This window comes from Neoarthrinium moseri (assembly GCF_022829205.1).
Source record: "Neoarthrinium moseri strain CBS 164.80 chromosome Unknown scaffold30_Wmoseri_CBS_16480, whole genome shotgun sequence".
Classification (NCBI taxonomy): domain Eukaryota; kingdom Fungi; phylum Ascomycota; class Sordariomycetes; order Amphisphaeriales; family Apiosporaceae; genus Neoarthrinium; species Neoarthrinium moseri.
Window position 1 is genome coordinate 183,831 of NW_026055144.1, and position 26,385 is coordinate 210,215.

General features: G+C 50.6%; 8 protein-coding genes across 8 annotated transcripts; 3 read left to right on the forward strand and 5 right to left on the reverse strand.

The window, feature by feature from the left end:
• Positions 1-330: 330 nt before the first annotated feature.
• On the forward strand, positions 331-3,293 carry JN550_007668 (uncharacterized protein; the record flags this gene model as incomplete). The annotated part of the gene is made up of 2 exons (XM_049319544.1): positions 331-2,868; positions 2,937-3,293. The coding sequence occupies 2 exons, from the start codon at positions 331-333 to the stop codon at positions 3,291-3,293; spliced, it is 2,895 nt and encodes a 964-aa protein (XP_049170325.1).
• An 805-nt stretch (positions 3,294-4,098) lies between these two features.
• On the reverse strand, positions 4,099-6,052 carry JN550_007669 (uncharacterized protein; the record flags this gene model as incomplete). Its single annotated transcript, XM_049319545.1, has 2 exons — positions 4,099-5,504; positions 5,638-6,052. The coding sequence occupies 2 exons, from the start codon at positions 6,050-6,052 to the stop codon at positions 4,099-4,101; spliced, it is 1,821 nt and encodes a 606-aa protein (XP_049170326.1).
• A 1,566-nt stretch (positions 6,053-7,618) lies between these two features.
• JN550_007670 (uncharacterized protein) lies at positions 7,619-9,010 on the reverse strand (the record flags this gene model as incomplete). Its single annotated transcript, XM_049319546.1, has 6 exons — positions 7,619-7,651; positions 7,700-7,819; positions 7,870-8,448; positions 8,512-8,543; positions 8,800-8,843; positions 8,925-9,010. 6 exons carry the CDS (start codon positions 9,008-9,010, stop codon positions 7,619-7,621), a joined length of 894 nt encoding a protein of 297 aa, XP_049170327.1.
• A 1,035-nt stretch (positions 9,011-10,045) lies between these two features.
• Positions 10,046-12,823, forward strand: JN550_007671 (uncharacterized protein; the record flags this gene model as incomplete). The annotated part of the gene is made up of 4 exons (XM_049319548.1): positions 10,046-10,190; positions 10,268-10,784; positions 10,846-11,717; positions 12,177-12,823. 4 exons carry the CDS (start codon positions 10,046-10,048, stop codon positions 12,821-12,823), a joined length of 2,181 nt encoding a protein of 726 aa, XP_049170328.1.
• A 160-nt stretch (positions 12,824-12,983) lies between these two features.
• JN550_007672 (uncharacterized protein) lies at positions 12,984-14,239 on the reverse strand (the record flags this gene model as incomplete). The annotated part of the gene is made up of 5 exons (XM_049319549.1): positions 12,984-13,445; positions 13,497-13,601; positions 13,685-13,864; positions 13,939-14,126; positions 14,221-14,239. The coding sequence occupies 5 exons, from the start codon at positions 14,237-14,239 to the stop codon at positions 12,984-12,986; spliced, it is 954 nt and encodes a 317-aa protein (XP_049170329.1).
• Positions 14,240-16,408: 2,169 nt separating this feature from the next.
• JN550_007673 (uncharacterized protein) lies at positions 16,409-18,625 on the reverse strand (the record flags this gene model as incomplete). Its single annotated transcript, XM_049319550.1, has 1 exon — positions 16,409-18,625. One exon carries the CDS (start codon positions 18,623-18,625, stop codon positions 16,409-16,411), a length of 2,217 nt encoding a protein of 738 aa, XP_049170330.1.
• Positions 18,626-19,173: 548 nt separating this feature from the next.
• Positions 19,174-19,599, reverse strand: JN550_007674 (uncharacterized protein; the record flags this gene model as incomplete). The annotated part of the gene is made up of 1 exon (XM_049319551.1): positions 19,174-19,599. The coding sequence occupies one exon, from the start codon at positions 19,597-19,599 to the stop codon at positions 19,174-19,176; it is 426 nt and encodes a 141-aa protein (XP_049170331.1).
• A 1,749-nt stretch (positions 19,600-21,348) lies between these two features.
• On the forward strand, positions 21,349-23,915 carry JN550_007675 (uncharacterized protein; the record flags this gene model as incomplete). Its single annotated transcript, XM_049319552.1, has 3 exons — positions 21,349-23,202; positions 23,274-23,514; positions 23,584-23,915. 3 exons carry the CDS (start codon positions 21,349-21,351, stop codon positions 23,913-23,915), a joined length of 2,427 nt encoding a protein of 808 aa, XP_049170332.1.
• Positions 23,916-26,385: the final 2,470 nt, after the last annotated feature.

Below are 26,385 nucleotides of genomic sequence, written 5' to 3' on the forward strand. Positions count from 1 at the left end.
CTTGTAGCTGCCGTTCGTCGGCAGCTGGCAGCGGGCAGTATACGCCTCGCATTGACCTTTGGTGACCAATGTCTCGGGCTTATGTACACCTGAGGCCGAGGGGCCAGTTATCCGCGGCGTGCCCCACTTTATTCGTGATTATGCAGTCGGTCACCAGCGCAAGCTGGAAAGTCGTCAGCTGAAGGAGCCACAGAGCCTTCCATATCCTGTCTATCTTGCTCGTCATTCGAATTGTAGCATCACATTCCAGGAGAACTAACGCAAGAGTCAATCAGCACTCGTCTTATCCTAAGATTGTTCGTACAGCTAAAAGGTCGAGCATTGCCCGATATGTCGACGGCAGGACCCTGGCAATCCCTTCCATATAGGACCGCCAAAGCTGGGTGGAGTGAGGACGTCGGAGGCTCGCACAGCCCTGAACGTGGACGGCCACTTGAACATGGGGAGTTCCTGGTACGTTGCGCAACGCTCCTCATGGTTCTGGACGGCGTCGCCGTAGCGACAAAGACTGAAGCAGCAGCGGTTGAGCCACTCCAGCAATGGTTTTTGGCACACGACACCAGCGCATCAATCGGAGGGGATGAAGGGCCTGCCTTACCCTTGAAGGTATGGCAGAAAGACATTGGAGACCGCTTTCGGCAAGAATATGAGTGGCACGTACTGGCCAGCTTGAGTCTGGCCGTGGCATTTCTCCATGACAAAACTCGGCAAAAGAACGAGGCTTCTCAAGAGGTGTCCAAGGAAGAGCTCGATGATGTCTGGCAAATTGTAAGAGATTGCTTGGTCTTCTCACCGGAGCGACAGCTCTTCACTGCCTCGCGCAGCGCACAGGGATTCCTGTCTGTCCCATTGTGCAGTCTGCAAAAAGAGGGCAACATTGATCTGCTTTATCGCCTGCACATATGGCTGCCTGACGGGAAACGCGGAAACCCAGATTTCGCAATACACTCCCATCAGTGTTTCGCTCAAAGCTGGATTCTGGCTGGGCAAGGCAAAGACAACACTTACGACGTCACCCCCGAGGAAATCCCTGGGGAAGCTACCCACGCCGAGTTCGCGCTCGTTTGGAGTGACGTCAATGGCAGCAATGTCGGGAAGTCATATAAGACGCACCAGAAGTTTTCCAGGATTGAGAATACGAGGAAATTGGTGTGCACCAAGGTGAAGTCGTCTAGCACTCATACAGCGGGTATGTCCTACACAATACCAGAGGCAGCCTACCATACTACGACCGTGTCGCCCAAAGGGATGCACGCGACATTATTCGTCTTTGACTCTCGAAGGGGATTCAAGCAAGATGCGGGAATTCTGGGCCCAAAATACGAAGAATTCTCTTCTCAGAGCCGAGATCCCGACACAGCGATTCCATCCATGCTTGCCAGGAAGATCGACGTTGTACGCAAATGGGAAAGGCTCATTCGCCGAGGACGTATGTTAGCTGAGGGCTCAGACTTGGACGGCGCCTTGTCAGCCTTCGACGAGGCTCTGAAAGAAGTGGAGGCATACGACTACTTTCCAAATGCTCCCCAGTACAAGCACCAGACGCAGGGCGATCGAGCGAAGATATATCTTCGTTTCGGCAAATATAAAGACGCGGAAAACATCCTTCGGTCAACCGTTCAGGAAATGGCCCCCAGCGTTGAGCGCGTTGAACTCGAGGGAGAGCTAGCCCTCCTGTATGGTGGCATGAAACAGCTCGACGACTACAAGCAAGCTTGTAAGGATGCATACGACACTGCAAGACGGCTGAATGTCGACCATCTCATGTGCCGGACAGTCGGAGCCCTGGGATTAGTGAACTATTTACTCTATTTGCGTGATCGAAATGAAAGTATACTGGAGCTTGCTATATTCCAACTTCAAGAGCGTGTCTACTTGGCACTGAAACTCAAGGAACAGGCCTCTAAGCTCCTCGACCCTGTTACAAAGAACAGCGAGGTCAAGTCTGCTCTCACAAGAGCATCGATTGGCTATGGCCGTTTGTCGCTGTGTTATGAAGCACGTCAAGATGTTCCAAATGCTACCGCAGCGAGCTTGGACTCATTGAAAATGGCCATCGAGTCAGGAAGCGCCTCTGTGATAGCCATGTCACGCTACTTCTACGGTCGAGCCCTGTTACAAGCGAATCAATCAGGAGACGCGCTAAGACAGTTTAATCCACCAAAGACATGTACCCCGGCTATGGCGTTGTGTATGGAACCTTCGGATGAGAACCGTGAATACTTAAAACAAATCGTCGAAGCTGGTGCGGACATGGATCTTGTTGATGAGCAGGGCTACACAGCTCTGGACTATGCAGTCTACAATGGAAACCTGGAAATGGTGACCCTACTCCTCGAAGCACTACGCCGCAATTTTGGATCTGCCGACTTTGTTCAAGCGCGTGTAGATCGCTTACACCACGAGGCTAAAGTCCGGAGAGGATACAGGGAGATTTTCCAGGAGAAGCTCCGACCAATTCTACTCGAGGCTCAAAGTCGAGGAGGCGGGGTGGCCCGAACAGTCTCCGGTCTGCGTCGGACCTATGCAAATGCCCTTGGCGCTCAAGACAGAAGCTCGCTCTTCGATAAACTCAGATACGTCAAGTACACGGACTTCGTGGCACTAGGTCGGCTACCCCATTCAGAAGACGTCGAAATCATTCAAGAGTACGATGCAGATGTTGCGCAGGGTGTGACGCAAGATCAGCGTGATGACGACTTTGTAATTTTCATATCATATCGCTGGATTTACATGGACGTGATAAGAATGATCCAGTCACCTGATAACCCTTCTGATAATAGACAATATTTGAGGATGATCAGGGCAGTAAATGAGTTTCTACTACAGAATCCTTCGATTAGCAGGGATAGAGTCGGAATATGGATTGTAAGTCATGAAATACCTCTCCACCTCCTCATGGTCACGAAAGCTAGTTTACTTAAATCTCTCCTTAGGACAGTGCATGTATCAATCAGAAAAACCCGGGGCCTGGGGTGTCAGCATTACCTATTCTCCTCGCCCAGTGTGATGTTGTGATCAGTCTCGTAGACAGAGACTATTACAATCGCGCATGGTGTTGCATCGAAGTTGCAATGGTTCAGCAGCTTAGCAGATCATACAAATTGCACCATTGGTACGAGCATAAGGACAGCACCGAAGGGCAAAACGGAGAGAAACTTGAACGTGGACCGATAGATAAGATAATCAACATGACAGAGAAGCAGCTGACATACGAGTCTGACCGGCCAAAGGTACTCTTTCTTGAGAGGCAGAGCAGGTTGCTCGGGCGAGATGTTGATTTACAGTATTGATGGCTTCGACAGCAGGAGGCCTGTAAATGGAACCCGTTGATGACAAGTGTATGCTTCTTCGAGATAGTGCTAGGGTCAGTCTGAGGAATGAAGGAAGCAGACCAAAATAACGAAAGACAACATGCATGACGATCTAGATCTAATGCTGTTAGAATCACTATCTACTATTACCTGTACCGCAATTTTCATATGCCGAGAAAGACGAATACGTTGTTCACATATATTTCGATTGGGTTTGCCTGACTGGTACCGGACAACGACGAGAAATCGAAATCCCTTGGGCGCCCATCCACGGAATCTTCTCGTGATTATGCCCGAAGCCATCTTGAAGATCTTCAATCAGTTTGAAGAAATCATGTTGATAATTGTCATTTATTTGTCGAATTCATCAAAAATTATCAAGAGCTTGGCCTTTGTTACTGAGAGGACTGTGACCTCCATGGAAAGAACACTTGGAAGGATATCTCGATCGTCACTGTATAGCCTAGTCTACTCAAGATTTTCTGTTGTAAACTTGCAGCAGATTTTCGCGTCGCGCAGACCTCTACGCTTTTGATTGATGCACGCCAAGGTTATGATTCAGCTACTCATTTTGCGGATTCAAGTTGCGAGATTTCATTTTGAGAGACCTGAATAAATGCATGTGTCACCAATATTATGCCTATCACCGTATCACTTGCTGTGTGACTGGTTCGAATTATTGAGTGGCTGAATGCAGGTGTACCCGAAAATAGATTATACGTGTACTAAGATATAGATATATAGTTGTCCATATATTTTGTTTCCCACTTACTATTTCCCCGCACTACGCTCCGGTCAATATATCCTCCGACGCCTTCTCAGCCAACATCATTGTCGGACAAACGGGGAAAGCCCCAGGAACGATCGGGAACACGCTGGCGTCGACGACCCGCAGGTTTTTGACGCCGTGGACCCGGAACTTGGAGTCCAGCACGGCCATGCGATCGTCCGCGGCGCCAATGGCACACGTGCTCGTCGGGTGGTGGCTGTGGGCCTGCAACTTCAACCTCTCCTTAATGTCAGCATCAGAGCAGTTTTGGTTCTTTCCGGGACACGGGTGCAGCTCGTCGAAGGGGCCGATGCCCGCCGGCGCGCTCGCGAAGGCCTGGCGCAGCGTCTTGACTGCGTCGGCCATCTCCGTCAGGTCTTGGTCAGCGCCGTGCTCGAAGAAGCGGTTGTTAACGTCGGGCGTGTCGCGCGGGTCGGCGCTGCGCAAGCGCACGTAGCCTGCCTGCGACTTGGGCCGCATGTGCACGAACGCGCACTCGTACTGCGCTGGGCCGTAGTTGTGCGGGAACCCGGGCCAGAAGCCCTCAAAGCTGAATGAAGTGCACCAGCTGTAGATGTTGCGATCCTTGGTCGGCGCGGAGGGCGTACGTAGCATCACCGAGACTGGCGGTGCTCCTCCGCCTTGCAGCGGCCGGGCAGCCAGGCCAAGGACGTAGCCCTCGTAATTATCGGCCAAGTTCTCCCCGACACCAGGGAGGTCCTTGACCAGGGGAATATTGAACTTTTTGAGTTCGTCCGCTGGGCCGATACCGCTGAGCTTTAGGATCTGTGGAGAGTTGAAGGCACCCCCGGCGATGATGACCTCCTTGTTCGCGAAGACTTGTTGGACAGTTCCCTTGGCATCAGCCTTGTAACGCGGGTCTGCACTGTACTGAGATTTTCCTCTCAGCAGTTCGACCCCAATAGCCGTTGGATTCTTGGCGTCATTATTAAAGAGCACTTTGGTGACGAGGCTGTCCAGCTGAATAGTCAGGGGGTACTTGGCTGCATCAGCCAAGGTCGCCTTGAGATAGGTGTTGGTACCAGAGCGGAGGCCCTGCTTGTCGGCGTGCGATGCTAAACTGAAAACTCCAGTGTCCTGGTCACGGTTTGGATTAAGGGCGTTCATATCCTTAGCCGCGAGCTCGGGTAGCTTTGCTGGATCGCCTCCCGTCACCTTCACAATCTGTTCCCCCATTGCCTTGAAGTCATTTGTGCCATTGGTCCATGATGTATCGCCAATCGTTGTAGCCACCCAGCCATCAAAGCCGTGGCCCGGTGTTCCGGCTGGCAGATATTGGTTCTTCTCCATTTTGACGAAGTACTTGCGCATATTCTCTGCTGCCCAGCTCTTGTCGCCGGTCTTGTTGACGATAATGTTCCAGTCGTCATCTGCGGGTAATGCGCATACACCTGCATTGTCTGCACTCAGTTTGGTTAGTAACCGTTCGCGATACATATCTCGAGATAGGTGGCTTTCAAGAGGCCTCCTGTCACATATCAGGCACCACTGGATGGATTCTTTGAGACTATGTTCTGGCCAGAGATCACTTACGCATTGCACATCCACCCAAGGTCCCGGCTCGAGGATACCAAATTCCCAGCTGTGTAGCACCAGCCGGCGGCTTCAGACCAATGTAAAAGGAACCATCAGTCTTCCTCCATACCATGTGTTCGTATTTGAGTTCGCGCTCTGGGTCCTCAGAGTGCTTGGCCCAGAAGTCCCACCGCGTCGACTCATCACTCGCTGCCGGATTAAAGTTGTTGATGATGGAGATATTCGGGTTGTTCGCCTGGTCGTCTCCAGCTTCTAAGAGGATGACGGTGTGGCCGGCACGAGCCAAATTGGCTGCGAGCGGCGCACCTCCTGGTCCAGACCCTACGATGACATAGTCGTACTTCGAGGTGGTATTCTGTGCGGCTACTCCAGTAGCAGCCAGGAAAAGGGCTGCGGCAAGTCTTCCAAGCATTTTCAGATTGACTGGGCGCGCCCTGAAGTACTAGATGTGATGCCACCGAAGGGGTACAAAGGCCCATTATCCAGCGTGGCGAGCACCTTTTATTATACCAGGCGGTTAATCAATTGGTCCCATCCCAGTGGAACCTTCCGTTCGGAACATCTCGACCAGCCTTGATTGATAGCTCTTAGTGCGGAGATAACAGCTTGGTGCTGAGATTTAGAAATGGTTTGAATACTGCAGCGAGATGGTTGCATAGCAGGCTTGCCCATCTGGGTATGTTGCCGCTCCGGAGAGGCTTGGCATCTACGTTCATGGCTAAAACGGCTCACAAGGGGGGCAAAGCAACGCTGACCTGCGCTTATCGTAAGCGATCCTGGGAGAAGCGTAGCACCAATATATTATATGCATGCCGCTGTGCAACTATTTCTCGGCAAATATATAATGGCCGGCCAATTTGCAAATCAAGTTGTGGCTTTGGGGAAATTGAAGGCTAAAACCAGTAAGCAGTACCATTGGCCTTTGCCGCTTCAGTTCCGCCCTGAATGACAAGCTGAGGCTGAATTCGGATATCATATCACAGACCTATAATGTACGAATCGGCCGCCGGGCATTTTGCGAGAGCCGCCAAACCGTTAGTGGAAATACTGAGGGCTAGCATCTAGAACTCCACATGTAGGTTTGCCTATCCTTTAAAATGTACATTACAACTTGGCTCCGTCAGGTAAGTACAAGTAAAAGAATCCCTGGCTCTTGCCGCTCTCTCGTGCCTATTCATAGTCCGTGCCAATTGGAGGGTCCCCAGGCTCGTTCATTGGCCATCCGAGGCGAGTCTTCATTGAATGCCCATGAGACCCGTGAGGGGTAAAGGAGATCCAGTTTATGGAGTCCCCAAAAACAACTTCATTAACTCCCAAATACTCGGAGATGGTGCCTGCATGAGGGTAATGTAACGTCGGGGTTCTGGACTGTGGTGCGGCCCGTTTATGCGACGAGCGGGATCTATTGGTTGCAAATGAGGACTGGAAGGACCATGGAATAGACTTCGGCAGAGCCATTTATTACATCAGCGATGCTGTGGTCAGACCCAATGCTGGCAGATGATTCCATACTCTTTCGGCAGCATATTTAAAGTTCAAATCAACGCTACACTACTCACGTCTGGCCAAGAGAAAGCCATCACATAGGGCCGTATATCTCCAAGAGAATATCGATATCTCTTCCGCTCTCCTGGATTTGAATTGAAATTCGTTCATCTTGAAGGCTATTCCTTAGAGCAGACGATTCATCTATCAGTGCCATCTTGGTGCACCCGCCTGATCTTGCGATACGGACTGACAGTCTGGTAGTAATTAAAACACTAAATACCCCTAAAATCAATCTTGACGTGGGAGAAATTGAAGGCTTGTTCATTCGGACCAAGACACAATGAAGTAAGAATATTTTCTGTAGGAATAAAGCAACAATTTGTCAGTCTGGGACAGCGATGTATCGCGTTCGAATCTCAACCAGTAAATGCCGCAGCGAATTCCGTCGCTCAACCCTTGTAAACCAAGCCCTTTATAACAAAGGCTGCTGCTAAGGTTTAGTCCCCGGAGCATAGTTGTGGTTCTAATTATCGTTAGAGTTGGTCAATGTATCAAGTGCATGCTTACATACCACAGTGCCGGTCAGAACGTTAGCGTTCGAGGTAGTGCCATAGAGATGTCCAGCCTGAACCCCACCGGAGATCGTGGAGTTCCTATAATCTACACTTCCGCTCTGAATTACCCCGATTGACTTTTTCTCCCAGTTAGCAGGGCTCAATATCAGTGATCAGAACAACCTACCTGAGCATTAATCCCGCCGACCCCCGAGGTACCTGCCGGTCGTGGCTTATCGCTGTTGGCAACCCACTCTCGCAACTTCGCCGCTACGTTCTTGTAGTCAGTCTCATCCTCGTCTTCGAACCTGCACATGTCCATATGATTCTTCGAAATTGGAAGAGCGTCGGTGCCGAGCCAGCTTGCCGACTCCTTCGGCACGATGAAGCCAATGTCTTTCCCAAACTTCTTCAATTTACGTTCCTCGAAGAAGCACGCAACTTCTAGATAGGGCATTTCTTTCGTGCGGTCTCTCTCCTTCAGATATTTTGCAAATGCGTCGTTGATGGCTACGATCTTCACAGAGTGTTTCTTCAGGGTTTCCAAATTATCAGTCTGCGTGTCCGTGAAGTACTCCAAGAGCCGCGCCGCCAGACGACCATACTTGGCGAAGTCCGAGCCTTGGAATGGCGTCCCGAGGAAGAGGGTACCGATGGTGTGGTTGGAAATCTCCTTGGCTGCTTCTGAGTCATGGGCTCGAGAGAGCGCGTTCGCGACGACCAGACCTCCGAGGCTGTGTGACACGAAGATGATAGGGCGGTCCTTCTACGTCGAGACATCAACTAAGCATAACCAGTCTTCGTGCTCCAGTTTGAAATGGTGGCTTACCGAACTAGTCTCATCTCTCAACCCAACCAAAGCTTGAAACAATGATTTTGAATGGTCATCAACTGTCAATTCGGGCGCAACGGTCTTACCGCCCGAAGGATAGAAATGTGTTATACTGGAATTGTACCCAAAAGACATTATTCTGGCAGTAGGACAATCCTTTGGAAGAAGTGTTTGTGGCCAGAATTTTTTACTGTATTTGTCTTTCCATGTCCCTGTTTGCTTTACGTTAGGCCCGGCCCATTAGAAATGCGGGAATAATATCTACTTCTCTTAGGGGTGACTTACAAGTGTCGAACCTGTCCCCGTTCAGTCCGTGGACAAAGACGATGCTATGTTGCTTGTTAGCATGGGGAGGCCATCGAAAAACCTTGGTGGCTGTTACATAGCCACGAATTGAAGTGGTGGCATACTCAACTTTTGCCTTCTCCTTTGGGTCGAAGAGGGCATCTCCCAAGCCCCACCTGGCAGGAGTTTTAGTTGCATTTTCCTGGCCCATTTTGTCTTTTCAAGAATCCGGCGTAAGTATCAAATATCTGCAATGATTCGATGTGTAACTTCCAAGCCACAGCGCGGTAGCCTTGGCCTTTTAAATCATGTGAAGGTAGCATCCGCTCTTTAGGTAAAGGTCTCCACTCGGCATCATTTCATGCACGATACAGCCTCGCGAAGTTGAAGCTACCGATCATCATTCCCCCCCTCCCGCTTTGCATGCTAGTAAAATCTTCATGCAGTTTTCTAAGTGCAACATCAAATGTCGTTGAGGTCAATAATTAAAGTTCTAATACCATATAGAATGATATCGTTAGTATAGTATTATACAGGATCAAGCTTTTGAACCGATCACTCATCCTCATGGAGTAGCTTCACATAAGATACCTTCTGTTATTGTCGTAGAATTCCTGCGGGGCTTGCCGACAGCCGTGCAAGTCCCCCTTAGTGTAGCAACCCTCAGCGGACGGCAAGGGCTGAGTCAGATCGGCTGATCAGCTGAAATCGTTAATTGACCTCTTAGATTCGATTGCTGCTGATGACAAATCAAACTAGATCTTCGGTTGTGTAGAGCAGGTTCGGTAGCCGACCAAGAACGCGCAGCGAGCCTGCTTCTCATGTAACCTTTGAGCACTTCAAGAGCATGCATTCGCCAATCATGGCTGGTCTGATAGTCTTCGATATCTGCACCAGGGGGGACTATCTGCATTGTGCTATCAACATGGACGTGTTTTACGTAAAAGCAAAACCCTTTGCGTGTGCAACCACAGCCGTGAGGCTGGATTTGGGGGCCAATCCGTCATTCCAGGCAAAGATTTGGGGCTTATCCTTGTTGAGAAGGCTGGAGCCTGCCACGGCTTGGTCCGCGTACAGCCTTAGATGATAAGTAGGTGGTAATACCAAGCCATGGATCACAAGGTCTGATTCGGCCGCGCTTTAAGTTTGAATTCATGAATCACTCACTTGCGCTTGCAAATACACGCAAGGTCGAAAAATATCAGCACTCATTCCCTCTCTCGATTGATATGATGCAACCCCACCGATGGCGGAAAAGCCACCTAGCCCGCCTCCCACCCCATCGAAATCTGCTGGAGATGCGGGCAACCAGCCAGGGGTCGATTTTCGCGGGGCCAATATTAACGGCGGTGTAGCGACAGGGAATGTTTCTGGGTATAACACCATAACTGGTGTGGTCTTGCGATCATTTCTCTACTTGTGCCTCGGCTAACCGCATCAGGAACAATTAACCTGACAATTGAATCAGCCAACAATCTCACTCAGACAATTGAGAATTTCACGGCCAGAGTAGCAACGGCCCGTCAGAGACTGAAGGCGATTGCGGATAAGATTGGCACGACCTCGGCCGTCTTGAGCAATATCAGTGCCCTGGTCAAGAGGCAAGCTAGCCGAGAAGGCATCAAGATCACGCCAGATGGCGAGAGGAGTGCGCCGAGTAAAGATAAGCCCGATGGCCGTAATAGATTGAACAATAGCGAAGGGGAGGATGAATCTGGCGTTTTGAAAATGGGCTGCTTCAAAAGTCTGAAGGAAGCCAGTGAAGGCGTGAGGGCGGCTTTTGAACGGATAGGCCACAAACTTCAACATGCTAGTAACGAGATCCAGAACGAAGTGCGCCGTGGGGGGAGTGAGAAAATCAACTTATCTAAAGAGGCTCAAGGAAGATTTTCCTTGAGAGATACAGATATTGATGTCATGGAGAAGGAAATTGAGTCCCACAAACTGGAAATGCAATTGAGCTTTACCGTCTTCCAAGCTGTTTTGTAAGTTGTGCCGGCTGTTCCTTATACCGACGTGAGAGAATGCTTACTGACAAGGACATAGGAATGATGAGAGGAATGACACTGTAAAACGGATCATGTTGGAGATCTTCAAAGAACTAAGAGCCACAGTAGCAAGTTTTATGGAGGCGTCAGAAAGTGATTCAAATCGCGTGGGCACAGGCAATAATCCGGACTCTCGCAGCATACCTCGTGACCCGTTGGATACGTCAAGGACACCTTTGAACATGCGACCTCGCATCTTCCCGAATGCGCCACAGCTGGCATCTGTTTATATGGGATGGACGTTCATAAAAGGTCACCCATCCCCTTTCGAGGTTGGGCTTGGATTTTCTCGGCGGTCTTGGAGATTTTCAATCCCATTCAGGATGCCCTTCTCAACTGAGGAGCTCTTTCTAAAGGTTTTAGCTCAAACCACGCAGCGAGCAAAGCGTGATCGGGCACTACGGGACGATATTAAAAAAATGTTAAGATCCAAAACCCAGAGGAGGCTCGTTGATAACTTGCTGCTGCATCAGAATTTCTTGTTACAAAGAGACCACCCACAGATAGAGTGGACATTGACTGGCTTGGAGTGTCACACACGGAACGGAAGAAAGCCTCCAAAAGGCACGAAAGCAATCGATGTCATCTTAAAGACTCAGTGGATTCTCGGATTTGAGCCATGGCGTCCTCTCTGGGGAGGTCGGGGTGGGCGACCGCGCGGTCCTTTTGGTCCTGACGGTGGTCTTCCTGGTGGAAGTGGTTATGCGTTCTATGGAGACCCTGGCTACGCCAGCCGTGCAGGTGTCCCTGCGACAGGTAACGTCTTCGGTTACAGCAGACGCGAGCACGCTGGCCCTGAACGCGGAAATCCGATTGGGGGTGTCCAAATTACCGGAGACGGGGCGAATGGGATACCCAGTGTTCGAGTAGGTCACTACCATGCCCGCTCTGCTCGAAAACGACCGAAAGCTGCAAGCGACAGGGTATCGACGATATTTCACGATCCGCTGTCGTTCTTCTTCGGAAAGAGAAAAAAGAGAAGAGACAAGGGCAAGGCTACGCCAAAAGAGAAGAGTGACAACAGTCGCTCGAAGCATTCTAGGCATGCTAGAAAAGGTCGGCATGCTCACATAGAGGTTCGCCGTCCGGGGAGCTACCGCAGAAGCAGGAGCCAGGAAGGTTTTCCGCGGTCGCCTTCACCGGGTCCAGTTCCGGGCTTGGGTCCTCGCCCAGGTCCAGGTTCAGGTCCAGGTCCAGGTATACATATACTGCCCCGCCCACCTGCCTTCGGATCTGCCGCTTCTACTTATCCCATCAGAAGCAATATGCCTCCTCACCCCCCTCAACCTCCGCCTCCTCCACCACGCCCACGACCGCACGCTCACACAGATGCTGTGCCACGAGATGATGGCATGACGCCTGAAGACGAAAAGTTGGTCGTCGAGGAGCTGTTCGCAGAATGGGAAGAATTGGAGGACGAGAAAGGAAAAAAGAAGAGTAGGAGGGCGGCAAAACCTCCCTTGAGCGCCGGGATGTCCCACATCCTCGGCGGGAGCTCTGCGGATGTTGATCCGGATGCAGGACTTACTCGACGATTGATGAGACCAGTGGAGCAGGAGAGCCATATAAGAGAGAAGATGGAGAAGTCGAAGGAAAAGATAGAGAAGGAAAGGAAGAAGATGGAATTCGAGTTGAGAAGCAGTAGAACACAAACGCGGGAAGGTTTGCCGCGGGGATACAGAGGAGAAGAGTCCAGGGAAAGTGAGGGATACAGCAGCTGGAGCGACTTGGCGATAGAAGTAGAACCTCGCCACAGGACACGGCACAACGTGTCTCACATAGAGCATCTTCCGAGACCGCCACCAATGATGTCGGGCGGTTCGGGTCCGGCAGCAGAGTATCACGATAATATCGGGGGCGGCGCTCATAGGGAGGCAAGAATTATCGACGTCTCACGGAGAGTGGGAGACCGAAGGTCTAAGAAATCCCATAGGGTTGTAGAGCGTAGACCCCATTCTTCTGAGGACAAGCGCTAGCCTTCCTTAGGGTAATGCTAAGGGCTTTTGGTGGTAGCATGGGGGAGCCGCTTGAGCGTGCGACATGCAATGCGTATAGTTAGGATTCTCTACGCATCTATTAGCCACCTCCAGACACTCCACTCCGTCGGCTGTAGTAAGATGCCAATGGGGGGAGATGCTACAGCTCAAATGCGAGCACTTCCTTTACCCGACTCTCAGGCGAACCTTGCACCAACCGTGATATCATTCCTGCGAACGAATTCAACCCATTGATAATTAGCCACAGAATGGTCTGTTTTATAGTCCCCTTGCTAGCTCTCTCTCTTACATCCTCCAAGGACCATTGGTCACACAGTTCTAGAAAGCGCTTGGGGTCATCCGTGATGACGCCGTCTACTTCGTTGTGAATGCTAGCTGCCATCCATTCCTCCTCATTGTCAGACCAGGAAAACACCAGGCGATTGTGTTCTTTGGCCTGGTTTCTAAAGCGTGAACCGCTAGGCGTGGCAAAGGAATAATTGTATAAGTTAAAGTTGAGGTTAGGGAAGGGTAACATGGCGGAGGCGTAAGCGGGTAAGTAGGCGATGAGTGTGATTGGGAAATCTGGGAGAAATCTTATACATGCTGCCACCCATTCGGCCTGTAGTGAAAATTAGAAACAGCTTATGATGTTAAGACTGGGGAATCCTACGTTCCAAGGGCCGAGCACAATCCGCTGATGCCAGGGTGGCTCCGACGGGATGGAGGCAAGAAGTGTCACCAGATGGCTCAACATGTCGGTTGAATTATCGTGCATCTATCACGATATATTTGTCAGTAGAAACATTAAATATCGCGTCTAGGCGCTTTTCATCACTGCACTCGCGTGATGTGACATACTTTGAGGTCGAGGAGAAGCCATATATGCGCCTGTGCAGGCTGGGCAAGGTATTCGAGCAGGTCAACTAAGCGAGCTACTGGCTGTTTTGGCTCGCGCAACGTACGTAGCTTGCTCAATTGTGCCCAGTCGCATGCTGAAACCCTCTCGGCCAAGCCGTAGCACCGCTTCAATGTGGCATCCTGTAAAGCGGCGAGGTAATTGTTAGCCAACACGCTTTGGAAACCCTATCGCCCAGATGTTGGAGTTTACAAACATGAGACAAGACTATGACTCCGTCCTTGGATAAATGCAGATCGGCTTCGATAGCATGGGCGCCGACTTCGACAGCACCCCGAAATGCCGCCATCGTGTTCTCCGGGAAAACAGCGTTATAGCCACGGTGGCCTATGGCTTGTGGCATTCGCCCTCGCTCCGTAGCCCTGTGGCCAGCAAATGGCGCCGCTGTTGAAGACGATGGTCAGTGACATGATTCAATTCTGCCATCAAGCAGTACACGTGGGTCCTTTGACTGCTGGCGGGTGGTCGTAGCACTCACCCGCTAAGCTGATAGCCATCGAGTCTTGATCGTCAGGCAAACAAAAAGTATAGGGGCTGTGGGTTGAGTTCGTGCGACGTATGCTAGCTGTTGTGGGCGTTGATGTGGTAGTCGTGACTCGCAGTGAACAGCAAACGCAACTGGAGGTTGCCTGAGGGTGGGCGGCTGCTTCAGTAGGCTAGGTCCCGTAACACCTGGTTCAATTAAAGAAAGGGACACCCCGCGATCTGGGGCAAGATCGCCCAGTATATGATATGTACTGAAGTACCTAGGTTCCTTTGGTCGCATATGATACGCCACCTTTCAACCCGGCTAAGGGAGACCCTTGTCCACCACTGCCAACAACGTACCTATGTAGACATGTGGGAAGGGCAACCAGGGGTGTGCTGCCATGAGCCACCAACACAGGTTCGCCAGCATACTGTACATGGGTACTCGCGTATCTGCGGGAGTAATTAACGGGTTGGGAGTTGACTAAAATACCATGCATATGCAGTTGGTGCCAGTAGATATGCACAGTATTGGCCGTGGTACGTGGTTGTACACAGTGCCCAGCTTACTGCATCCAACCAGCCAACTTCATGTTCCCTCTGAACCAAACCTTCGCAATATTAAGCCTCTTGGTACTCTACCACCGCATGTTCTCCGTAAACCCTGCACTGAAACGCTGGGTAGATGGTTTGGCGTTTGTTCAAACTGCTTGGGGAATTGCCATGTTCTTCACACGTGTCTTCGGCTGTACACCAATATACAGATTTTGGACACCATCGGTCCCAGGAAACTGTACCAGTGTAAAGATGCTTCTGGTTGTCCCCGAAGCGATTAGTTCGTTAATCGATTTTGTCACGGTTGGCATAGCGGTTTGGTTGGTCCGGAAGTTGCAGATTTCGTACACGAACAAATGGCGACTAAGCTTTCTCTTCGCGCTTGGCGGCCTGTGAGTAATAAAGTATTCCCAATCCGTTGACAACTGCTTGTTATAATGCTCATTTGTTGAGCAGGAATCGTCGGCTTCATCAAGATAAGCGATGCCTACGACTCTGTCGGTAGCAGTGGTCTTGATGCCGTTTGGGATGTTATCCAAATGGCCGCAAGCCTCATCTGCTGCTGTATGCCTGTTACCAAAGCTCTGTTGCCCAAATCAGACCTATTCATATCCCTGAGATCCATATTCAAACGAAGTACCGAATGGATATCTACAAACAAAAAGTCATTCGGGTCATCCACAGAGCAAAAGAGGAGCAGAGAGCGGGATCCATCAAAGCAGCCATGGCGGTCACTCGATGGGACCAGCAGCCATGAGCTGGGTTGGACAATCGAATCCGGCAACTATGTTCGCGAACCATTAAGAGATGAATCCGCAACCCGTAACGCTTTTTATTATCCTCCTCACCCTGACGGTATCAGGGTTCAAAAGACGGTTGAAGTAGTTTGAGTTCTATAGAGCTCAATACACAGACCTCAGCGCGTGGTAAGGTGTAGGTGTTCAGCTCAGCCTCTCGCTCAAGACTAGCCTTGAAGACTTTGATAGTCATAAAGCTGAATCATCCCGATATATAGTTTGTATGTATTATTATTGTATCCCCGCATACCATGTCTGTCTACTTGTTTTAGGCATACTGTACTATAGAGGTACCACCGATGCATTGATATAATGACCGGTAAATCAGCTTTGATGGACCGAGTTATGAAACACACATCCAATGCGTCTCAGACCATATGTGTTACGCACTGGTTGGTAGTTGTTGTGGTGGGGATGAGGGGTGGTCCACCCCTCCTGTAAATAGCAAACGCAACGGTTGTGGAGATGTCACGGCACCACAGGTGGGATCGAGGCTGTGCTGCAAATCCTGTAGTATTGCAAAAAAATCTAAACCTGGGAGAGGAAGGAAAGAAGAGCTCCTTCCACAGCTGTGGCGTTTGCTATGCACAAGTGTGGTGGACCACACCCCTCGTCCCCCACCACAGTAGCTACCAACCAGTCCGTAACGGTTGGCTTTGTTGGCGGTGAAGTAGCTGGCTCATTATACTCTTACTTCATCTGTGGATAGTCCAGACGGTGCTCAGCTTCTCATGTCAAACATACCCTGAACGGAAGTGGCTACAATATCTCAGAAACATGAACCCGATGACGTATTAACTGCGAAACAGATACTCGATTTTATTGGGTATCAAAACTGGACTGAGTCTATTTACCAACACCATTGCGTCTCCGCCCGCCCGACTTGGACCTGTCCGTGTGGGCCTTGAGGATATTCCTCGTCTGCACCAGACTCCTCCTGTTCTTCTGCTTGGCCTTGCCGAGGGTCATGAAGAAGTTCTTCTTCCGAGCCTTCTCCTTGTTCGTGGTGGACTTGCCCTCGGCCTCCTTCTTGGACTTCCGGATGGCCTGGGTCGACTTGTGCTCCTCGCGCTCCGGCTTCCCTTCCTTGGCCATGGCCACACGCTCTTCCTTGGTGGTCTTGCGCAGTTTGGCCGGCGCTTCGATCTGCTCGGCCGTCAGGCCTTCGTCAATGTGCCGTGCTTGGGCGTCCTGCTTGCGCTTGCTACCACCCATGGCCTTGTCGACCTGGGCCTCCATCCGCAGCTCGCGCAGTTTCGCTAGGTCAGCCGGCGTGAGAATTGTGGTAGTAGCCAGCTTGGAGAGTGCCAGAGCCTCTTCCTCGGCGTTTTCCTTGTCTTCGTCTTCAGAAGCATCATCATCGTCTCGCTTCTGTTTCTTGGCCACTGGTTCGTCCTCGTCTTCAGAATCACTGACGCGTATCCACTCGCCTGAGCTGCTGCTGGCATCAGAAGCAACCTCCCAGCCGTCATCCTCCTCCTCCTCTTCATCCTCTTGATCCTCGTCATCCCCGTCCTCGGGGAGTCCCTTGGCAACACGTTTCCGTTTCTTCTCCTCTTCTTTCCACTTGGCCAGCAGCTCGAGGCCTTCGATGCCGCCAACCTGCTCCTCGCCGAATCTCCTCTGCTTCTGTTCACCACTCTTCAGACCCATCGTGGCATTCTTTCCACGGTCCTTCCTTGCCAACATCTCTGCGCCCTTCTCGCGGTAGAGCGATAGCAACCCTCTTGCCGCCATGGAAACACCTTTGTCCTTGCTCTTTCTGTACTGCACAAGATCTTGAAGAAGAGTGTCTCCCATGGCTAGCGGCTGTCTACTACATATCTCCCTGATTGCGTTCAGACCAGCCGAGCAGACTTCAGCTGCGGCGGCTTCTGACACAAACTCGTTCGCAATCCTCTCGATCAGCGGCTCAAGCACATCCGGTGGGACTAGCTCGTGCGTCGCTTGCGCCAGGGAGGCCAAGAACGACGTTGCGGATTGCTGTCGTGGGGTGAGATGCTTGATGAACCAAGAGTAGAGCGCAATGACGGTCAACTTGTGCAGACCAACTAGGCGCGTGACCAGCTGCAAGATTTGCAGCTTGGACTCGAGAGAGAGCTTGGTCTTGGAGTTCTGAAGGTGCTTCTGGAATAGGGACTCGGCGAACCCTTGGGGATCATGCAGCAAGTGCAAGGCCGAGAAGTTGAGGGGCGACGGGGCGTGTTTCTTGCGCTCCTGCCTCTTCACCTTGTCCACGGCCTTCTCGAGTGCCTTTGTCTTCTTCTTGGTCTTCTTGTTGATGCCAATCTGGTGCTTGACTTTCTTGATGTCGATGTTTTCGTCCTCGCTGCTGTCGTCCTCCATCTCCTCGCGCTCCTTGTCGCCGCCGAGAAAGAAGCGCACTGCACCAACGACAACCTTCTCGTTATCGGACAGGCAGGCCTCCCTCATGACATCGACCGGCTTCGCGTCGGTCCAGAGCTGGCGCCTCCACATCTCACGCGTTACCTTGACGGCCCACAGTGCTTTCGGCGAGGATCGATCGGAGGTGACCAGGTTGTACAGCACAGTCTGCATGGTTCGGTTCAGCTTGTGGTTGACGTGCTTGGTGTTGGCTTGTCGGAGGTCGCTGACGATCTTGGAGAAGAGCAGGGTGCGCAGCGACTTGGAGGGAGTCGTGGTCAGGATGGGGAAGAGCGTCGTCATCAGGTAGCTCGAATCGATCATGTCCTTCCTCTTCAAGAGCACGAGGGAGCTGACGACCTTCTCGCGGAGCTCGGGCTCGAGAATGGCATGATGCTTGACCAAGATCTCCTTCAACTCGTCGGCAAAGCCAGCCGTGTGCTCGGGATAGAGCTCGGCCACGTGGGCCAGGAGATCGATCTGCTCGCGGAAGGAGATGAGCACGCCGGAGTCCTGGGCGACGGGCGAGGCCATGAACTGGTCCAGCGACGAGCCGTACTGCTGGAGGTGGGCCAGAAACTCCTGCTCGTAGGCTTGCGGGTCGCGGCGGATCTTGTACTGCAGACCGGCCAGATCGGCCTCGACCTTCTCGAGCGCAGCGACTTTCCTCTTGCCCATCTTCGCTGGCAATCGGCCTCTTTTGTTTGTGGCGGGTGGTCGGTGTCGGTGGTGATGGATGGATCCCGGCTGCGACTTTGGAGGGCTGGAAACTTTCCAAAATTCTGATCTTATCGCTTATCGTTATCGTTACCTAGCGCTGGAACTTGGTGGGGTGGGGGTGGCTCAACAGGGTCCCTTTCAATTCTGTCCAGTAGTTCCGATGGTCTAGCCCAACTTGAATTGTGGGACCAGCTATAGTCCTACCTACTGGGTCCTACCTACTGGGTCCTACCTACTGGGTCCTACCTACTGGGTCCTACCTACTGGGTCCTACCTACTGGGTCCTACCTACTGGGTCCTACCTACTGGGTCCTACCTACTGGGCTACTTGTTGCACTTTCAGGTTTGGGTAGGAAGTCATTGCGGTTTTATCCGAGCTAGACGAACTTATCATTACACTTCGCCCCTCATTGAGCCACATGAGGCAATGCAGGGCCTGAATAGCCAGACTTTCACATTGTGCGATGTTGTAAGCCATACCCGAAACCCCCATGAAAAATTGGCCCTTACCAGCCCCAAGGTGTGTTCCTCAACGTCCTTCTAACTGACGGTGCAATAACCTTGAATCCCCCGGTACTGAGTTGTTCATTGTCCTCCTCCAGCACTTGTGTTGACTGCGCGCTTGGCTCCTCTAACTTTTCATCACGACCAGCTCCTCCCTCACCACTCCCACTTGCTGCCTCGTCCTGTACAGTTGTTTCATGGTCACCGGATGGATATCTTTGGCTCTTGGTCCATTGTATGTCTTCGTATGACTGGGTGAAGCGACCCATGTGTTCGAAAAGCCAGGTCGTCACAGCGCGGGATACGTAGGGGCCATAGACTGTCTGCGTTCGTTGCACTAACTGAGTCGAGTTCAGGTTCGGGGCTCTGTAGAGCAGAGATTTGATAAAGTCGATTTGGACATGGTCTCGGTTCGTGTAGTTAGGCATTGTGAAAGTGTCCGTTTCTTGGAGTGCGCGCCAACCTGGATTCGGAGCAATTGTAAGTCGTTTATTCCTTCACTTGAAGTTGAGGCCACAGGCGATTCAGGGAAGATAACCTTACTCGAAAATGTGTCCTGGAAGGATAGGAGTCAGGAATCCCTCGGGCGCCGCAGTTAATGTGCTTTATAAGGTCCGAAAAGGGGCATCTCCGATAGACTGGAGAAATCGACTCTGCACCACATTGCGAAACTTTCGGCTCCAAGTGGTGGAGTGTGGCAGTCACGCATGAAAACTCTGTTGCCAGAGTTTCTTCTTTGACGATGTTTCCTTCTTTGTAACATATTTTCTTGTAATTTCTTTGATGAATTTCCTACCTCTGGCAACTAGGCATCACATAGGTCTTCGTCTGCGAAAGCCGCCCACGGCAAGGCAGGATAATTTCTTTACGATGGCATGACTTCTCTGTGTCTGAATAGGCATCAGTGATGTGATAAATCACCATCAAGTTCGGATTATGCTGCTTAGATTTGGTATTAGCTCCCCATTCACTGTAGTTAGGCCCAGATGAACCTCGACCCATGCAAGAACATAGTACTCTGTAAAGGACAAATTGAGCACCATGTACCCATCAGAGGTACATGAGAGTTGTGGGATGAGTGAGCAGCGCACGGTTCGGTCGATGAGACCTGTTAGTATTCATGTCGCGGCTCAAATTGCCGGTAATGACTTTAGTTCCGAGGGCCTTTTTTTTTTTTTTTTTTTTTTTTTTTTTTTTTTTTTTTTTTTTTGCGTATTATTAAAGTGATGCCTATCTCACGGAAACAATAATAGAATATAGTTCTTTGCCTATCGATATCCAATGTAAATTAGTCGTCTGTTTTGACTATCGAGCGTCAAGCCGTTCAAATTGCAAGCCCAGAATACAGTGCATATCAATTTGACTAGAAAACCAGAGACAGAGCAAAGCCGACATCATATTTTGTGTTGAGCACCCCATGTGCTATGACATCCGCCCAGACACATCCGTGGCAAATTCAGATTAGTGGTAGGCCGCATGCAGTAGACCAGCTGTTATCGTCCACTTGCAAACACAGTCCGCCGACCTCAAATATAAGGCCTGTAATTTCTTCTTTCGAAGCCTCAACTGAACATCTCCCTTGAGAGTCAATCAAACATCGCCATCTTATCAGGAATCCAATTGCAAGGAAGCCACTAAGATTTGAGAGGTCTTTTCCCCGGTACCTAGACTGCCTGACCAGGATCATAGCAGTTTACTGGAGGCCCAGAATTTGCTTTTTCTCCTGCAATGAGATATGGAATACCAGCGCGGCTGCGTGGGCGGCGTCTATGGTCACCGGTCTCTCTTTAGCCTTTGTGTGTAAGCAAATAATTGGCCGGAGCTTCCAGACTCTTTTCGCCTGCATTTGAGGTGATTAGCCATTAGACCACTCACGGACACGTCCTGGATCAGGATGCAGGTAGGCTTATGCAGGAGGCCCAACAGAATTGTCTCAGATCGGCCCAAAACATGAGGATAACAAAATACCGCTTGTATACAGTTACTAGGGCGGAAATGCCTTAGCATTGCAAGTGTGTCGCACACTTCTGCCTTCAGGCTGGGCTTTGACAGGAATGTTATTTAAGCTGAGCTCACTGTCAAGTTTTCGGCTTTGTCGAATTCCCGTCCTGACTCGACTCCCATCCCATATCTCCCTCCTACTCAGCCCGGGCAACACTTCAAACACGTCATTCAACATGGTACTCACTACTTTCCGTTCAGAGGCGTTGAATGGCCTCTGCTCCAAGGAGCGTCTTGATCTCATGGATTCTATCGACAGCCTACGCTCTCAGGGTATCAATCATTTCGTCTCGCTCCCCCAGATTATTGTCTGCGGAGACCAGTCCTCTGGTAAAAGCTCCGTCCTTGAGGCAATATCCGGCGTGTCATTCCCTGTCAAGAGTAACCTCTGCACGCGGTTCCCGACGGAGCTCGTCTTGCGCAGAACTTCCCATACCAGCGCCAGCATCTCTATCGTGCCCCATCACTCGAGAAGCGACTCCGAGAAGGAAGCCTTCGCCAGCTTTCATGAGGAGCTGGAGAGCTTCGATGGCCTGGCTGATCTGATGGAGAAGGCCAAGTCTGCGATGGGCATCAACACTCTGGGAAAAGCTTTTTCGAAAGACCTCCTCCGCGTTGAGATCTCCGGACCAGACCGACCACATCTCACCATCGTTGATTTGCCTGGGCTCATTCACTCGGAGACCAAGAATCAATCGGCCGCAGACATCGGCCTGATTCAGGAGGTGGTTGAGTCGTACATGAAGGAGCCACGAAGTATCATCTTGGCTGTCGTTTCGGCTAAGAATGACTTTGCCAACCAAGTGGTCCTCAAATTGGCACGTTCCGCTGATGGTACTGGGAATCGCACTCTGGGCGTTATTACTAAGCCCGATACCTTGTACCCGGGGTCCGAAAGCGAGTCACTCTATGTGTCTTTGGCCCGGAATCAGGAAGTTGAGTTCCGTTTAGGTTGGCACGTCCTAAAAAACCTAGATTCCGAGGCGGGCTATGGGTCGCTGGCTCAGCGCGATATCAGGGAGATGCAGTTTTTTGAGCAAGGCATCTGGACAGAGCTTCCCACGTCAGTTCTAGGAATTGATCAGCTGCGTACCCGACTGAGTAAAGTCCTCCTCAACCATATCACAACAGAGCTACCTAGCTTGATTGGGGAGATCGAGTCAAAGCGCAATGCTTGTCACGAGAGACTGAAGAAGCTGGGGCAACCCAGAACTACACTGTTTCAGCAGCAGCTTCACCTGATACGTGTTAGTGAGTCTTTCCAGCGACTCGTGCGGAATGCAGTCGATGGCAATTGGAATGACACGTTCTTTGGCGAAGCTGAGTTTCACTATGGCTATCTTCGCCGCATCCGAGCCGTGATCCGGAATCTCAACGACAAGTTTGCCAAGGACTTGTCCACGCATGGTCATCGTCGTCAGATCACTGATTCTGCAGAGGAATCCGTATCACCGCATTGCATCTCTGTTACAAGGGATGATTTTATCCATCAAATCCAGATCAAAATAAGCAGATCTCAGGGCAGGGAGTTGCCTGGTCTGTTTGATCCCATGATCGTGGCCGAACTCTTTCGCGACCAAGCAAGTCGATGGGAAGAACTGGCCCGCAGCCACGTTCATGCCGCATGGAAGGCGTGCCATGATTTCCTCAAACATGCCGTTGCCCATGTGGCCGATGCAGGGACTTCCACAGCCATAATGCAGAAGATTGTGCAACCTACCATGGACTCCTTGTTGGCGACACTTGATTCCAAAACTCTGGAGATCCTGAGGCCGCACCAAACGATTCATCCTATCACTTGCAACCACTACTACACAGACATAATCCAGAAGTTTCGCAAGGAGAGGAAATTGATTCTGATTAAGGAGGCATTGCGGAAGTTCTTTAATGTTAAGAAACTATGCAAAGTTTCCTGTGAAATTGTGGATCTGTCAGGTTTGGCGAAGGTGCTGGTTGATGACAATTCTGAGCCGGACATGCATCGATTTGCCGCATCAGAAGCGCTGGACCATATGAATGCTTACTACAAGGTGCTTCGAGTTCTATCCAAGGGAAATGGTCAATTTTTCAAGGTGTTGGTACTGATGTTCTTGCTTAACAGGTTGCCATGAAGCGCTTTCTAGACGACGTCGCTGTCGAGATTATCGAGGTCGTCCTCGTGTCCGCGCTCCCTGCCATCCTGTCTCCCGTCAAGGTCTATGAAATGGCACCTGAACTTGTTGCTCGCATAGCTGGGGAATCTGAGGAGGCCCAGAACCAGAGGGAGCAACTGACGAGGCAATTAGAGGTACTGAGCAGAGGAGCCGAGACTTGCAAGGAGTTCGCCGTAACGAAATTTAATGGTGAGCAAACAATTTCCGCATGTAGCCTTGAGCTATAAACGGACCGTAATTGCTAATCAGTAAACAAAGGGCTTGCGGAAGAGGATGACTCAGACCAGGAAGATGAGCCACAACATGAGTTTGACGCAGTCGAAAGTGGTTCCTTTGATGAGATTGACAAAGCGAGGTCAATTGAGTCTTTTGCGGAAAGTATGACCCACCCTCCTTCACCGCAACTGGAGGCTCATCCGGCAGAACTGGAGCCGGCAGTTCCTGAACCAGAAGAGCAGCCTGTAATTTCCGACGTTGAATATGATCCTTTTGGATTCAGCACAGGCAAAAAGAAGATGAGTAAAAAGGCTAAGAAGAGGTCTAGAGTAACAAGTTACGATGATCCAGAAGTCGGTTTACCTTTAGCATAGAGCAGAAGGCGCCGTTCCTGGCGAGTTGCCTTTCAACTGGTTAGCGGGCTTTGGCGGACAAATACCTCTTCAACTCTGGGTTATGACCTCGCAATTTCTAGCAATCAAAATTAAAAGAGCCATTGATATATTTAAATACTACCAATCACGCCCGCTGGTATGATTTGATAGGGGTTTGTCTGTAGCATCTGTACATTACCCTGAAGCAGACTACTCATGTCTACCTAGGTGTCACCGCCAGCGCTAGTAATGTGATTGTTACGTGGACTTGATACATCTTGGACAAATACTGAAACTTTACGGCTGTCGTGAGCACATGAGCTTAGATGTGGTTCAGTGGAGATATGTTTCCACAACGACTGGCAGAGTGACAGTCCTGCTCAGTTCAGTCACGAACCCGAAGCCCACTTATTAGCCACTATTAACAATCAGTGCTAACATTTTTCCCACAGCTAGCTCAAACGGGATTTATGAGCGTTGGCCTCGGATGGTCAGTAACGTCCAATAATGGTCACAGCCCTGGATGCATATTCAGCACCAGAAGCCATCTTCATAAGCTGTCCATGGCACACTGTTCAAAGAAGTCCATGCGCACCACAAGCCCAAATGCCAGATATTTCTTGGTGGCACTGATTATGCATCCCAGTGATGTGGCTATTGTGGTCGATAAAGCTCGTAACGTATGTCCTTTACTTGGGGTTTTTGCAAGTATGGCTTTTCCGGCATCCCCGGAGATTGAGGAGTTGATTCATTGAGTGATTCACTGGCGGTCTCGTCGCTTGGTTCCGTCTTTCCGGCCGTATCGTAGCCACGTTTGGATCGACGCCCTATCAAGTGTTAGTTTCTTCCAACTCGTTGGACCCGGATACATGCGTCTATGCCACAGAAATAGAAAGCTTATTATTATCCCACAAGCCAAGAATGCACCAAGGGCAATAACCGCAATGACGCCCGCCGATAATTCTGGAGTTCGGGGGCTGGGACTGGCGACTGGGATCGACGGCGTTGGAGTAGCAACAGAAGCGGCTGCACTATTTCCAGAGCTGACAAAACGATTCCCAGTTGGTAGTGGGTTCGCAGAGGGACTTGAGAGACCGGATGACTGGTTGGGGCCATCAGGTAAGTCGATATCTGGGAATTCGCTCGATTCGCTTGGTTTCGGCGCGGACACAGATGTGCCGTCGTGTTTCCCATCCACTCGGTGAGGCCCTTGACCAAAGCGAAACGGTTGATCAACTTGTGATGGGGTTCCCGATCCTGGACCCCTTGAAGCACCACTACCTGTGCTGCCTGTGCTGCCTCCCCGACCACCTCCGCCCCGAAAGCTTGGGAAGGCTCTAGCGAGAATTGACATCGTGGGCACCGAATGGGTGAAAATATTTCGTAAATCCAACCAGTCTTTGAACAAATGCATACATCGGTGCTTCAAGTAAGACGGTGTTGATCTATCGTGACATAATGAATTGCAGCATATCGGATCAATAGCGTTGCTTGATATCAAGGAAGCACACCGGGAGAAGAAGAAGCCAATATATGGTGTACTTTAAGCATTGTTAATTCTGTTGGATCTAGAAGCCAGTTCAGTTGTTGTAAGCCTTGTTGCGTCATGTCTGATCACCAGCCAGCTTTTAGGCATTGGGAACACAGCCTCATCAATCCCGAAGGATCGTGCGTGCATGCAATGCATTTTTGGAAGCGTGCTGTGCCGCCTTCAGATCCCTGAGTCTTTGCCCCGCGATCATAACGTCCCAGCAGCACCCTAGCCTGCCAAGATTCATCGGTTGCAACTTGAAACTGCTTTGAGAGCACATTCTGTAGGTGGTCAATTATCTATAGAACATGATACAACTCCCTAGAAGTGTTGGGTCCTCTGCAGTCGCATTTGACGTATGGTCGAACGGAACTCTTGCAAATCACGATTTGCGAAGATAGCGAAACACAGTTTTGTCCTTGTGCTGACCTGGCTGATGCATTTATCCGCATTGAATCGCCTTAAAGTCATTGTTCTCGTTTGATAGTGCTAGAGGCATGTAAACTCATTTCCCCTTGGCGTTGAGAAAGTTGTGGTCGCTAGTCCTTTGAAATAGCCTCCCTGTTTGTCAAATAGGTTGCAATGTGATGTACCATCTCCTTCCGTGATGAGAAGCTGTAATGAACGTGGTGGTGTTGTGGGGCTGTGTATGCAAGTGAGTTAGGAGCATTCTGTGACATGAACCATCACAGGTCTATCATGTATGATTTTACTCTTGAAGAATTGAGAAACGTTATACAAGTTGTACAAGCAACAAAGCCAGTCCGTGACGAGTGTTGCTGATAGAAGTGCTACATGAAGTCTGAGAGAATGCTTCTTATCTAGTAAGCTGGTAAGATAACATCAGTATGCAGTGGCCAGGGTGGCTCTTACCTGTGCTCACTCTCCATCACATTTAACCCAGATCGTCGCGAATGGGATCTTATAGTCACGTCAGTG